The sequence below is a fragment of the Cynocephalus volans genome, chromosome 15 (genome assembly GCF_027409185.1).
Source record: "Cynocephalus volans isolate mCynVol1 chromosome 15, mCynVol1.pri, whole genome shotgun sequence".
Lineage (NCBI taxonomy): Eukaryota > Metazoa > Chordata > Mammalia > Dermoptera > Cynocephalidae > Cynocephalus > Cynocephalus volans.
Window position 1 is genome coordinate 26,799,790 of NC_084474.1, and position 15,566 is coordinate 26,815,355.

A 15,566-nucleotide genomic window follows, 5' to 3' on the forward strand; every position below is an offset into this window, starting at 1 on the left:
CCACCCACCAGGGGCTTCTGCTCTCCTCCAGAGCCTTATACTCGGACTGTGATATTTTAGTGGCTTGAACTCGCTTCTGTCCTTTACAATCCAAAAGCTCTATATCATGCCCTTTTGCTGTTGTCTTAGATTACCAAAACAAACTTTTTTAAAAAAATGACATATTAAAGATATGCCAACAGTGGGACTGACCAAGCAGAAAAGAGGAAGGACCAGCTACCATGAACTCCACCTTGCATGCAAGGCCCAGCCCTTTAGTCTGAAGGCCTGTGATGGCCACCACAAGCTCCATCTGTGGCCATGATCTCTCTTATCTCTGTCCTATTTACAGTATTCCACACTAGTCTGCTTGGCACATGTGAAACTCATCCATGCAGTCTCAGGATGAGCATCTGCGCCTGTAGGAAGTGTCCACAGCCCCGGCAGATAGACTCAAGGGCTCCTCCTCTGTGCTCCACAGCACCTGGTGCATGTCACTAGCCACAGATTTTTATGTAGCTGCCTGTGTTTCCCTGCGGTTCCCTTCAGAGAACTGTAAATGCTATGAAGGCAGGTCCTTGGTGTGTCTGCAGATCTTCAGCTCCTAGAATTCATCTGGCCTATCGTAGGCACTCAAAAATCATACTTGGAAATATTTACTTATTAACATTCTTTATTATGTCACAGCAAAAAAACAATATCCATATACTTATGAGGAAATGAAGTCCATTCCAAAGACGTACAATTTCCTTCTGGGGAGTAGGTTAGGTGTTAAGAAAGTATGAGTCACAAGATGAAGGGTGGGCACACTGAAACACAAAAATATGGAAAAGGATGGAATAGATGATCCTTTTTGAAGTATGGCTCTTTAAAGCTAAAGAATCCTTAATGTATTTAGATAAGACTATAAACTAAAAAGTCCATTAAAGAAAAATTAAAATGCTAACAAGAGAAGGAGGAAATATACAAAATTTCATTTACCCAGCACATCTGAGAAAGAGGTATTGAAATTTTAGATTAACTGAGTGATTGTCTCCTTAAGCGACACAGCTTTAAATATTTCTGATGTACTAACTGACTATAATAGAGAATCCATAGCATAATCTGACATTTTCTTCAAGTTCATGGTCATAATTATGAATACTAATTTCTATATGCTAGTTAGTCTTATATTTTTTAGCCTTCATTTATTTTCTGATTGCGGCAAGAAAATTTCTTACCCATCGTGTGTTACTTGTGTGTTTGTTTTTATCTGCTGACATTCTGCTTCCATATCAACTTTTCTCCATGTTCTTCTAAAGAGCCCTTCTAAAAATAAATGTAAGCTATCAGTTTGGTTCTTTAGACCTTTTTTTAAATTTAGACTGGGGGTGGAATGAGGAGTAGAACTTGTTTTATTATTATAGAAAATAGATTAATTATCATTATTTCCATGAGGCAGTTCACTAAATTCTATTACCTGGAAACTTCCATTTCTACCCAGGTGTAGGTTATAAATACTAGATACCAAACAAACATACTGACCCCTCTTACTACTTCTCATAATTTTTTTTATATAGATATCTTCAAACATAGTATCTCTTCTTCTGAAAAACAAAATTCATCTGAAGTTCAGCAGCCCATGCAGTTTTTTCATATGTTTAAATTCAGGTAAAATATGTACCTTTTTGAAAATAATTTACTGCGATGAAATTCCTCATAACATAAAATTAACCATTTTAAAGTGAACAATTCAGTGATATTTAGTACAGTCACAATGTTGTGCAACCACCACTGCTAGTTTCAAAATATAAACTTTTTTACTATAAAAAAAATTAAGCATTTCTTCTCAGGAATGGATTAGAATTTGCTTTTATTTTATTCTTTATATTTTTACATACTTTCTAAATTTCCTACCATGAACATGTATTACTTTTATGAACTTTTAAAAAACTGCAATATTGAAAGAATGCAAAATAAAATAAAATAAAGAATACAAAAACATGTCATCTCCCAAGACAAGTCTTCCCTGACTCAGGCAGCTAACTTATGAATTTCTTCCTCCTCTGCCTTCCAGCTTCTTTAGCATGTACACACCTCCATTTTAAGATTTAACATATCGTGTCTATTTTCTTTTCTGCCTCCTTTTGAGGAAAAAGACAGTAACTTTTCATATATGTATCCTGAGTTCTTAGTTCTATAGTAGTTGCTCAATAAAGATATTTGTGAAAGAGAGAGAGAAACAAAAGAAGAGAAATTTTCTTAACATAGATATTGCCAGCCATCTATCTCACTAATTATAATGGTATTTGGGAACCAATCTAGGCCTTTTCTAAAAATCTTAGATGATGCCAATTTCTTATATAAAAATAGACTGAGAGAAAGTGAACAAGCAGATAAAGTCAACTTAAATGGACTAAAGTCAAACAAGGCATAGAATTCACACTGGGCACAAAGAGACCAAGAGAAAATATGGAAACAACCAGAGTGGAAGGTCATTGTTATGTAAAAGCTTGGGATTTTTATTAAGTTATAAAATAATGCGATACTGCCAAAATACAGGGTGCTTTCTGAAGCACACGAGCAGGACCATGGCCTTGTCTTCAAGGGCTCAGAAGGGCCCCAGGTGGGGAGAGGGAAGGCCGTGTAAGGAGAGACGGAGGGAACAGCACATGATAATCACAGGTGAATGCGCCAGCAAGAGGACACGTGGCTATGACACATAAGCTTCTTATATTAATCATGGTTTTTATTTTCTGTATTTCAACATGTTTTGACATCTTAAAAAGCTTGCCAGCCAGAGACACATGCCCCTTCCTAGGGCTAGCTAATTCGTAGAGCTAGCAAGGGACTCAGCTGCCAAAAGCACATCTTTCATGAGCAAAGCAACCAATCCCAAGTCCATACTCCCAACCACCTTCTTATCTAACTCACACACCAATCCAATCACCGTGGCCCAGGTACCAGCCGACCAGAGACTACCCCCATTGCCCAGAGCCCACTGACATGATTCAAATTAGCTAATCCCAAGCTGTTCCCAAGGAAACCCAGTAAAGCCTCTGGCCCTCGCTCCTGCTTCTGCCTCCTGACCACACCTGCTGCTTCCCTGTGGCCCTGCACAGTGCAGCCCTTTTTCATAGGCAATGTAAGTAACAAATTCTTCTGTTAGTCACACTGATCTCTCTGTGTCATCACTCAGTCATCTCTATAATTTAAAATCCCACAGGTACAAATTATAGTAGAGCTTCCTTTAACACCTCTCCATGAAATTCCTGCATTCCCTTCTTTTTACATACTTAAAGTATTTAAATTTTCCTTTATCTCTGATCTCTAGTTCCTATCACTGGTATACTTTTAAGCCTTCCAGTGCATCAGAAAGCTGGTGGAATCTCAGGATCACCATGCAGTGACAACCTTAATAACTTCTTTCATGGCCTTAAGTCTCGTACCATTCTGGTTTGTTCTTGGGCATATAGCAGACCTTTCCATGCCTGCTATCAAGAAGCATCAACTATTTTTAGTCAGGGCTTTTTATAAAATCAAAACCAAAGCTGCTCACTGTAGGCAACATGGCCAACACAGAACCCACGTGCCCCCTTCCTGCTCATTTTCTTTGAAACTAATGACCCCATGGGTTCTCCATTCACAAGTTCCCATGAAAGGATTCCACTTCCTCCCTCCCCTCCAGAACACACTGGTACACAGCATTCCCTGCTTGCTTGGAAAAGAGCAGAAGGAACCAGATGACACCGGCACACCACAGTCACCTCTTGGCTTAGGAGCCCCCGAGCCACTCAACCTACAGACAAGGGGTCAGAAGCAGCAGCCTCGGGGCAACAGACACATTTCTAGTGCCGATGGGCCACACCACTGCCTTGCTGATCTGAATCCCACACGGTGAGTATTTTCGTATATCTTTCTAGGCCGATACTGCTCTGATGAGTAACCCCACAGTTTTGTACTGAGGATAAAGAAAGCGCTACCTTTTTAGTAACTCTTTGCCAGGACTGTCACCATTTACCTTTCACCTCATAAGCTGTACGTCCGAATCTAAAGGTTTGGCCTACCACAAGAAAACATAATAAATAAAGGTAAAACAGAAATTAAACAAAGAACTAGAAAAGGAAAATATAAATAAAGCAGAACATCAAGACCAGGGGAAAAAAATAAATATGGTTACTAGACTCTTCCTGAACTTCAGATTTGACTCTGGATTTCCTGGCCACCAAAAGAAAAAGTTACATAATCATCATTATCAGGAACACAGAAACATTCTAATTTCTTCATGGGAAACAAAGCTTTTCCTAACTATGTTCTAGACCAATGGTCCTCACAGTGTGGTCTCCGAACCAACAGTATCAGTATCACCTTGGAACTTGTTAAAAATACTAATTCTCAGGCCCCCCACTCTAGATCTACCAAATCAGAGACTGTGGTTGGGGGTCCAACAGTCTTGGTTTTAGGAAGCCCTCATGGTGACTGTAATGCAGGCGAGGTTCCAGCACCACTGTTCTAGAGAAATTGGGGTTTCATATAAAGGGCACTGAGCAATGATCGCACGGCAAATATGGGGAATTCAAGCAACAGCTTCCAGTAAAAGCTGCAAACATTACCAAAGCGTAATTCGGCAAAGGCAGTTTTGCTGACGAGACGGCTACGAGGACATGGCCCACGCCTGTAGACAGTGGTCCCACTTTGCTGAGTCAAAAATTGACCCTAATACCTCAAACTATACTTGTTTTAAAACACAGAGCAAAGGACCACATGCAATGGTTCCGGATGTTCTTGGGAAACTCACATTTAGAATTTATTCCTCGGCCTCTCTCAACTAGTTCCTCTCTCCATTCACTGAGGTCAAAACCCTAAAAGCATCTTTGGTCCTTCCTTCCCCATATCAGTTGTCACATCCTACAGAAATGACCTCTTTCTTCCCTCCTCTCACCCAACAATTCATTCATCAAATATTTACTGAGTACCTGCGAGATGTGTAAACTCAGCAAGGAATGTGATGGATAAAAAACTCCTCACCTTCACAGAGCTGACCTTCTCACTGGGGAGGCAATAAATCAGTACAGGACACAGTAGGTTAGCGGTGGCGCTAAGAAGAAAGATACAGGAGAGAAGGAGAGAGAAAGCTTTGGAGGGGAAGCTGCAGATTTTTAAATAGGGTGGCCAGGGAGGGCCCCACAGAACAAGGGCCACACAGTAATGTGCTGAAGACAGCAAGGGGCCCCGGAGAGAGCAAGGTCAGTGCAGGACTGGCAAGTCCACAGGCCCTAAGAGGACAGGATGCCCAGCACGTCTGAGGACCAGCAATAAGCCCCATGTGGCTGAAGCAGAATAAACAAACGGGACTGAGAGGAGGAGATGGGGACGAAGAGGTTACCAGGGGTTAGACACGAAGGTCATATAGAAGGGGACTTTTCTGTGAGTGAGACAGGAAACCACAGAAGTTTGAGCACAGGAGTGGCATTTTAACAGTGTCACTGTGGCTGCTGAGTGGAAGGTTGAAAAGGAGTAAGGGCAGGAGCAGGAGACCGGGCTAGTAGGCTGCTGGCCTTTCCTTCTCTACCAGCTCAAACCTCTCGCTTGGGCTCTGTCTATAATTTTCCCGTCGGGCCCTCTCCTGCAACAGCTCCTTTCCCTCCCTCATCTACCTCATGGAGTTCTGCCAAACGCCTGCTGGAACCTCCCCACTCCCACCAGGGAAGAAGCCATGATCTCCACAGTACAGCATCCCTCACCTTCCCAGCCTTCCCTCCAGGCCTCCCTCACACACATCCACCAGGCCAACCACCGTAAACTCCTTCAGGCATTTCAAACACGTCCACGCAGTCCTACCTTCTGGACTTTGCTCTCCCTGCCTGGAATACTCCTGCCACCCCACCTCCACCTACTGAAATCCTCCCAGTCTTTCACAGTTCATTTCAAATCCCACCTCCTTCATGTAGCCTTCCCTGGTCCCTCAGCTAGATGTTCCCTCGCCGGCCTTTGAACCTCCACACAATTGTGACTATTCTCTTTTATGGTCTTTAATGCATCTCCATCTGTATTTGTCCTGTCTCCCTCAGTGGACACGAAGGTCTCTGAGGACAAACTGTGGCTCACCCATCTTCATAAGTGCCACAGCATGGAGTATGGCACCTTCTATAGAGTAAGCCCTCCTTGAATTTAATGATGCTAACATTACCCTTTAGCAAACAAAATTCTGTAACTTTCAGTGGCCTCTTTAAATCAGTTCATCACCTCAGAGCAATCCTAACTAGTTAGGATTATAAACGTATTGCATTCTAACACAGACAAAACTCTAGCAGAGAAAAATCTGCTGTAGTTTACACTAATTAATAATGCTAAGCAATTAAGCTTAAAAGATTAAAAGTGGACACAAAAATAAAATTTTTCTTATGATTAACTGCCACCAGAAGTTTTCTATGTAAAAAGATGCCCAGTTAAATTGGAAGGCTTTCAAATGCTGGAACTCAAACCTCAGGAAAATTGATCCACTTAAATATTTTAAGTGTTTGTTTTTGTTGGTATGATTTTGATGGAATAAATGCTAATCTCTTTATGGAAAGGTAATGCAGACACACTGAGAATTCTACTTTCCCCTTGGTGGAGTTTTAAAACAGCCTCATTCCTGCATAATTTATAATAAGAATATGAAAACACTGAGTCAGATTTTCCCAATGTCTATCATTAAAATGTGGAGGCGGAGAGTAGAGAGTACGATATATTATCTTCTAGCATTTTCTGCAAAAGAACTTCCCAAAAGGGCACTGTTCTGTATGACCCAAATCATTTTCTCTTTAAACAACTATAAGTTACCTATCTTTCCACCTCCTCTTTGAAGGAGCTAATACTGGTATCCAAATTTCAAATATAAAATTAAAACCAAAGGAAGCCCTGCTCCAGAAAACAGAAGGGAAAAGAGGATCTGGGCCTCAAACTCAGACTTAACAAAAGAATGAAATCTTAGCAACCATTCTTTAATACAAATTATATAAATAGAAGATAAATCCCAGGGATTTAATTTGTCCTTTTGAAAATCAGATTAAGTATATGTCACTTTCTACAGGTGGTATGTATTAGATACTCTAAATGAAATCACTGTGTACAAAATAAAGGTGAATTAATTTTAAATATTCTAATTGAACATTATTTCTATATTGTCAATATCACTTGAACCTTTTTAGCAAAACATTTTTGGTATAAACCCATTAAAACAGTATTTCTTTCTAACAAGATAAAATGTCTCTTGAAGTTTCAGTCTAGATATGATTACAGAATGCAGTACAAGTGGAAGTAGTAAAATGAACCAGCTCTATGTCCTAATCAGACGGTTAAGCAGCAGAAGTGGGATCAGTCATCATAATCAAGGCATAGGGTAAAACAGGAGAATTTATCAGAAATACTAACAAGAAAATCAAAATAGAAACAGATTTTATAAGCCAACTACCCATCACTGTTCAAAGACTTCACTTATCCTTTCTTTTAAAAGAAAATACCCTGAACCATCAAATTGAACATAGAAAAGACAGAGATCAGCAATCTCTAGCAAGGAAATAGCCAATAAAATAGTGTATTGAGTCAATTTCCAAACACCATTTTTAAATTCTGTAACGGCTTTTACCACTTTTGATCCTGCATGTCTAAGTGTAGGTCCCCCAGAGGCCGGCCCTGAGACGAGGATTCAAGTCCAAGTAATCTATTTGGGAGGTTCATGAAACATTGGGCAAGGAGCACAGACATACTGCCAGGGAAGACAGGGCAGCCTACAACCTAGACACACACCCCAGAACCGTCTCATTTAAGAGGTGGAGGAGCTGAGGGTGTTCATCAGTCATTTGGTTAAGACTTCTTCAGGAGATGGGAGACCAGGGGTGACAATCCCTTGGTACTTGAAGCCTGCCTTAAACAGGAACCAAGCAGCTTTCCCAGCCCAGGAAGAAAACCTTCAGGCAAATAATGCAGGTTCTGGCAGTGAAATTCCACCATGAAGATTGTAACATCCAAGAATGTGGATGGGTCTTGGTAGCACTGTCTACACTGCATCCTCCAAAAGAACTTCTTTCCCATTAGCAGTTGTATGTTCTGTTAGTATTTGTCATCAATCTTTTTTTCTACTATCCAATAGATCATATATTTCGCGTTCAAGTTATCTATTCCTAAGCTATAAAACATACAATTTTATCTTACCTGTACCTTTATTTCTGCCCTGGAGTCTACTTTATATTCTCCATAAATTAAAACCCTATTACCATATTTTAAATTCTTTAACATCAACCTTGCTCTCAACTGAATTGTTAAAAAAAAAAATCACTCCTAGTAGCCGTAATGGTCCATAATACAGTTATGAAAAATGATGGGATGGTCTTCATAGAAAGTGCTCAGGCCACTGTAGCATCCAGAGAATTCTTTATGCCACTAGAGCATAGGAAGTCATTTTGGAAGTTCCAAAAATACACGCTGTCACAAAATAATGGGGGAGCAGGAGGGGTCCAAATCTAAAACTTAACTGGGAAGAAGCATTTTCAATGAAACATCACTTCACTTACTTTCAACAAATATAGTCTTTAAAAATAGTCCAATCTGTTATTATTCTTGGGCTGTAGGGACAGGTCTACAATATATTAGCAACTTTATTCTAGGCCTGAAAGGTTCCTCTTTGGCCTTACTGTGTACTCTCTTCTATAGTCAAAATGAGATGATACGTGCCTAGGTAAATTCTACCTAAACACTCTTGACTGATACAAGTACTTGGTATATACTATGCTTCATAATTTATATTAAAAAAATCAATTCAGAGAATTCAGAAAATAAGGCTAAAACCAACAGAAATGCAACATTTTAGGTTTCTTGAATTAAAGGCACTTACTACCATACAACAGACATACTGAATACTATACTAACCAAGATTACCTGGCTAAGATTAATTTAAACTGTTTGGGTTTTAGATGGTCTAATCTAGCTTTAACAAAATCATTATTTTTAAGAGAAATAAAAATGAAAAAATGGAGGACTAGTACAGTACATCACTGAAACTTTCTGGATGTTTTTACATGGGGTTTGGAGGCCCATCCCCAGGCCACCCTTCTCTAGAGCCACTTACAAGCATTTGACAGAGCCACTGTGGGATGAGATCCCTTTCGAGAGGTAGATTTTATACTTATGTAAGCATCAGGCCACACTACCAAAGCCACTGTTCTCCTGAAAAAACCATCCATTATACAATGCACCAAGCATACTAAAAACCAGACCTCTTTCATTATAGTAAATGATATACATAAACATCTGCATCTTTATGATCTAAATCAGTGCTTCTCAAACTATCTGTGAGGGAGGACTATTTTTTAATTATTATTTCCAGTCTGTCATCTACTGACACTTTTGCAAAATACATTAATAGTGCATAATTAGAAAATTATTTTTTAAAAAACAGAAAACATAAGCTCAACTTTTTTTTTTTTTTTTTTTTTTTTTTTTTTTTTTGTCCTTTTTCGTGACCAGCACTCAGCCAGTGAGTGCACCGGCCAGTTCTATATAGGATCCGAACCCGCGGCGGGAGCGTCGCAGCGCTCCCAGCGCCGCACTCTACCAAGTGCGCCACGGGCTCGGCCCCAACTTTTTATGTTTATTAGATTCAACAGACATAAAATTACTCTGTCAAATTTTCTAAAAATGTTTTGCAACACTTATTCTCAATCTCCATACTTATCTGGCTGCAGGCCTGTTACAGACAGTTGGTGGACGGTGCTGGTTCGGGACCACAATTTGAGTAGCACTGAAGTACCATGCATGTATTCATTCATGAGATATACTTTACCTCTGACATTCTTTCCAAATCCCATAGAAGAAACTTTTTTATCCACTTGTTCATTATTATTTGATTTTTCCTTTATAACGTCGTCGTCACTAACAGCATCAGCAGAAAATTTTTTCTTTTTCTTTTTCTTGTGTCGAGGTGGAAGCTTTTTTGGAAAAGTAAACATTGGGAATATCACAAGAAACATTGCAATGGCACAAAGGAGGAATCCACTCCACCTAAAAAATTGGGAAATGTGAATAGCATTTATGGCTTTTGTATCGTGAGTGAGAACAAATTAGCAAAGCAGAAGTTTGTGGTGATAAAATTCTCCAGAGAAAACTATTTACCTTCCTCAATTGAAAAGCCTAGGAAGTGAACAAACTAAGACAATAAAAAGATTCTTCCTTTCATTGGTATAAATGAGAAACCTACCCAATAATTACACCAGTATTACAATGAAAATTATAATCAGCAGCCTGATTAGAATTTCATTCAATTCAAGCATCTTTGAGCATCTCTGTGTTAGTTCTGTTAACTAACATCACTAGCCCTGCTACGATATGTGTTTTATAATAAGCCACTAAATCATAAATTTAATAGAAAAATAATATAGACTATAAGCATGGTTTGTGGACCAACAGAGACACTATTTTCTTAGAAGAAAAGCATTAATATCTTGTGTCAAATGTATTTTAAATTGCTACGGATATTCAAATATTTTTCTGCAAGCACTGAAGAATGCATCAATCCCCACTTAGCTAGCCCTCACAATACTTAACTATGCATGAGAGCTACCAAAGACATTTAGACCTGATTGTTCCCTTCAAGAACTTTCATCCTAGTTCTGAGCAAGCCAAAAGTATAAGAAACAGTCTCCAAGAAATGCAAGAATGCATATAATTAAATGTTAGGTCATGCAGTATATATTATGAATGCTTTAAAAGTTCAGAGAGAAGAAATTAGTGTGTGTCAGAAAACTTCCTAGGAGAAGTAGGACTTGAGCTGTGTAGACTTGGGATTGTGTCCTTTAATTCATCTGAGGTTGCTTAGATGAATTTCATTCAGCTACAGAGAGCTGGGAAGCAAATACAGAGTAGAACGCAAATTCTAGTCCTGGAGTAGCGCCACGGTGAAGGCCTTGGGCATCTTGCCTGCATAACTCCCCATGGGGCCATTTCTCAGTCCCCCGTCAACCTTTCCTTAGCAAGCAGAGGTCTCTGGTCCTACCTAACATTCTAACTAAGTTTCTCAACTCCAGATTGCCCTTAAAGCTTCCAAATTTATAAATGCCCAGACTTTGTCCTCTGTATCAACATGCTCCTGTCAGTTGTAACCAGAATGCAGGAAGCATCTAACCATTAATGTTGAACTCAATCCAGTAAGAATATAGATCCATTGCAAAGTGAAAACTCATTTTTAAAAAATAATGTTTCTATAAAAGTGCTGTTATCAGCTGCTAAAGGTCACAGTTTTGTTGAGAGAATGATTCCTAGAACCAGTCACTAAAAATCCAGTGTACTATTTTCAAGGATATTCAAAGTTATGTCAAATAAAGATTTTAAGATAATCAGAAAAGGGCTTTATTTTGAAAAGATTCCTCAGGGCAGATGTTTAGCAATCTCAATTATTCGGAATATAATCACCACCCCAGTGCCTGACACAGATTAGGTCCTCAAAACATTTGCTGAATAAACAAATTGAAAGAGATATGTTTGAAGAAAAAAAAAAGTCATCTGTCTGCAAGAACATCACTATGATTATGATAATGTCTGGCCCCTTCAGTACTGGGATGAGTAGGAGGCCCTTAGCGGTCAGGCCCTGCCCATAAACTCTGTATTCTCTACATTCAAGTTTGCTGAACCCCTTAAGTTCCCTAGACCTCTCACGCTCTCTCCAGAAGAGGGCAGGCAGTGTGGTGTAGGAGCCTGCCCATGAGCTGTGGTTTCACATAAATCTGGGTTTGTATCCTGTTTTTACAGCTTACTATGAGATCTTGGGGAAATTATTTTGTTTTTCCAAATCATCCTTCTCATCTGACGGCGGGGGGAATAATAAGAGTTTTTGGGGGGTCATCAAAATTAAATAAGACAATGTATGTAATAGACCTATTAAAATGCCTGCCCCCAAATCAGCTATTAATTTGTGGTAGCTGGTTTTGTTGATTTGGTTTGGTTTTTATGTAGATCTGTACTCAGCCTCCTGTACCCCCCACCTCTGGCCATTGACTTAAAATTATATGCAAACATTAAAGATACACTCATAATAGGCCAAAGTGAGAGTACTCAACAGAAGAAGGGAAAGAATCATAGCAAACAACAATAACATAAAAAATAAAATGAAAGTTTGGGGTCATTTCAAAGCAGAGCAAACCAGCCCACATTCTTCAACAGTCTCCAGTAACATCAATTTAACACATGATATCATGATGGGGCCAAAGAGGACACTGGGAGAAGCGGAGAAAGACAAGAAAGTGTGCATTATATGTTGGAAAAAGACACATCAATAATAGCCAAGACTGAAAAGCCGGGGTATCTAAATCCCTTTCATGAACCATTACCCAGAGACCATTCACTAAGGGGGGCCAGTTAAGGATATTTTCTAAAAGCTCCGCCTTGGAGTCAGTTTCTCATCCCAGCTCTCATTGACTCTGAGGCTTTGGGCAAGTTGTTCAACTCCCTGAACATCAATTCCCTCACCTGCAAAATGGGCATAGCATTAGTAACTGCACATAGTTGTTGCAGAGCTTAAAGGAGCTTAAAGCTCTTCGTATAATGCTTGTCACACGGTAAGCACCCAATAAATACTGGCATTATTCATGCATCCTCCCTTCACTCCTTCAGCATATATTTACTGAAAACCTGCTGTTGCTGCTAGGTCCTGTATAAAATAACACCGTATCAAATAACTATATCTTTGTTCAAAGTAGAAGTCTGTTACGAATAGGACTACTCAATAAACAAAATTCAAATTCATTTTAAATAAACTCTTATTATATGTTTCTATATTGTCAAGCTTTATCATTTATAGAACTAATGTTGATCCATTAAAATGGATAAAATTACTTGAACATTGACTACATTCAAAAGATGATTAGCTAACACACACTGTATAGTGGGAACTATTTAGAGCTCTACATATAAAACTCATTCATTCATCACAACAACCCTATGAAGTAGGTACTGTAACTAACTCCTTTTACTAATCTTAAAAAAACAAAGAAGAAAAGAACTGAGGCACACAGAAGTGACTTACCCAAGGTCACATAGCTATAAGGTGCAGACTGGGATTTAAACACAGGGGACTGTGGCTTCAGGGTCTGCACCCCTTAATCACTCCATTTTGCTACCAGTTGGACTAATGTCTACTAGAAACTTTCAAAAGACAGCAGAAAACACTCGCAAGACTGAAGATCCTGCCCTCCTTCCTTCCCCCTGCCCCTGACTTGGTTCTCCTCACCTTTTCCTTCCAGCTGTTCCCTTATCACCATGCCCTTTTCATGGCCATCTACACAGAACACAGAATGTACGTTGAAGGTTCATAAATATATTTTAATAATCTAGATTTCCGGCAATTAAAAAAAAAATCCTTACTCTGATTTGTTTCAGAACTGCAAAGAAAACAGCTGAGACCAAAAATTTCATTATTAGTCAAGAACTAAGAACTTAAAATTCCTGTGTTATTCCCCTAACACTGACAGGGGAACTCCTTTTTTATATGGTTTGAAAATCCTACCAGGCCAGGCTCATCTTGATCTCAGCACTTCCAGCTTCAAAGAGCATTACTTATGAAAATAAGAAGTATTGTGTAACTTAGTATTTGTTAACTTCTTTGAAAATAGTATTAAACATTATTTCCGCCAACCTCAGAGTTATGAGATTATTATCCTGTAACGAAACAGAGAACAAAGTACTCAAAGGAATTCTTTAGAAAGTAATTGCTTGACACATATAATTTATAATACTGAAGTATTCTCCTTGTTATAAAATTAAAATTTCTTATCAATGTATATACCTATTACTAATCCATGTGAAATAAATTCAGGGCACCAATAATTTCAGCTAGTGCTTGCAATCGTGAAGAAGTAACTTATGTTTAAGTTGAGGACTAGAAAGAATTCAAACACAACCCTGGTTATTTGGATAAATAACATAACATCTAAAGTTGAAGTTCTCGGGCCGGCCCGTGGCTCACTCGGTAGAGTGCGGTGCTGATAAAGTTGAAGTTCTCATTCTGAGTCCTAACCATTACTTATTTGGCAGGCCAATTAAGGTCTAGCAAATAAGAGAGCAGCTAAGTCTCTAGCACACATGGGGAAACAAAATATGACTGAGAAAAAAAAGACTCACTAACAGTGGGATGATAGAAAAGTAGGGCTAGAGTTCTGGGCAGTGGGAGAGGGTTGTAATGCAGAAACACAAATACAATAAGGAAGTGGAAAGAAAGTACTTTTTAAAGGCACAGAAAAGATAACGAATGGTATGATTCAAGTAAACAGAAAAGTCTCCACATGGCCACAATAGCCCTTTTCCTTCATTCTGCTGTGAAGGAAACACCCCCATTCTGGAGAATGCAGATCAAGCCACCGTCACCGAACCCTCTGTATTAGTTTCCTATCCCTGCTATAACAAGTTGCCACACACTTGGTGGCTTCAAACAACACAAATTGACTATCTTATAGTTCTGAAGGTTAGAAATCTAAAATTGGTTGTCAGGGCTGCATTCCTTCTGGAGGCTCTGGGGAAGAACCCATGTCCTTGCTTTTCTAGCTCCCAGAGTCCACTTGCATTCTTTGGTTTACAGCCCCCTTCCTCAATCTTCAAAGCACATCACTCCAACCTCTGCTTTAATCATCATATCTCCTCCTCTGACTCTGGCCCTCCTGCCTCCCTCTTTCCTTTGATTACAGTGGGCACACCCAGGTCACCTAAAATAATCCCCCCATCTCAAGATCCTTAACTAACTTACATCTGCAAAGTCCCTTTTGCCATGTAAGGAAACATATTCATAAATTCTGGGAATTAGGACATGGCCATCTTTGGGGGGTTATTATCTTGCCTACCACACCCTCCCAGGTGATTTTGAGCTATTTTTCAACTTCCCATTGGGGAAATTTGATGCTAACTATAAGGGTATTAAGATTCTAACTATCGTTAGTAAAAACTAAAATGAAAAACTTAGAAAATAATTCTCACCAGTTCCCAATGAAACGAGGGTCATTCTGGTCAAGTTGAACAGGATTTCTCGGATCAACATAAAAACCAATCAGAAGTCCACCTAGTAAATATCCCACTGCAGGGCCAAGTGCTCCCATGACATACATGATGGCTGAGAAGACAAAAGGGGAAATGTGAAATACAGCAACAGTTCATTTAAGTGTTAGTAGTTCTCTCATTTCACCGTCACACCATAGATCTTCCACAGTTAAATTTGTGTCTGTATTAGTTGCTTTACTGTTGCAGATAACAGAATGCCTGAAACAGGGTAATTTATAAAGAAATGAAATTTATTTCTTACAGTTTTGGAGGCTGGAAAGTCCAGGGTCAAGGGAGCACATCTGTTGAGGACCTTCTAGGTGGGGAGTCTCTACAGAGTCCCATGGTGACCCAGGGTGTCACATCACAAGGAGGGTGAAGAGTGATTTTATGTGCTCACTTGCTCTCCTTAAAAAGCCACCAGTCCACAACCATGATATTGACCCATTAGTCCATGAATGGATACATCCATTCATTAGAGCATAGTTCTCTTGATCCAATCACATCTTAAAGGCCCCAGCTTTCAACACTGCCACACTGGGAATCAAGCT

At 39.3% G+C, this 15,566-nt stretch overlaps 1 protein-coding gene across 3 annotated transcripts in view; it reads right to left on the reverse strand.

The window, feature by feature from the left end:
- SLCO5A1 (solute carrier organic anion transporter family member 5A1) overlaps positions 1–15,566 on the reverse strand; it is a 139,973-nt gene that overhangs the window by 67,038 nt on the left and 57,369 nt on the right. For all 3 annotated transcript variants that reach the window (XM_063079445.1, XM_063079444.1, XM_063079447.1), the window contains exons 3-4: positions 14,956–15,088; positions 9,782–9,999 (exon numbers count right to left, since the gene is read on the reverse strand). In XM_063079445.1, coding sequence (XP_062935515.1) covers positions 9,782–9,999; positions 14,956–15,088 — 351 coding nt within the window. The remainder of the gene's footprint in view (positions 1–9,781; positions 10,000–14,955; positions 15,089–15,566) is intronic.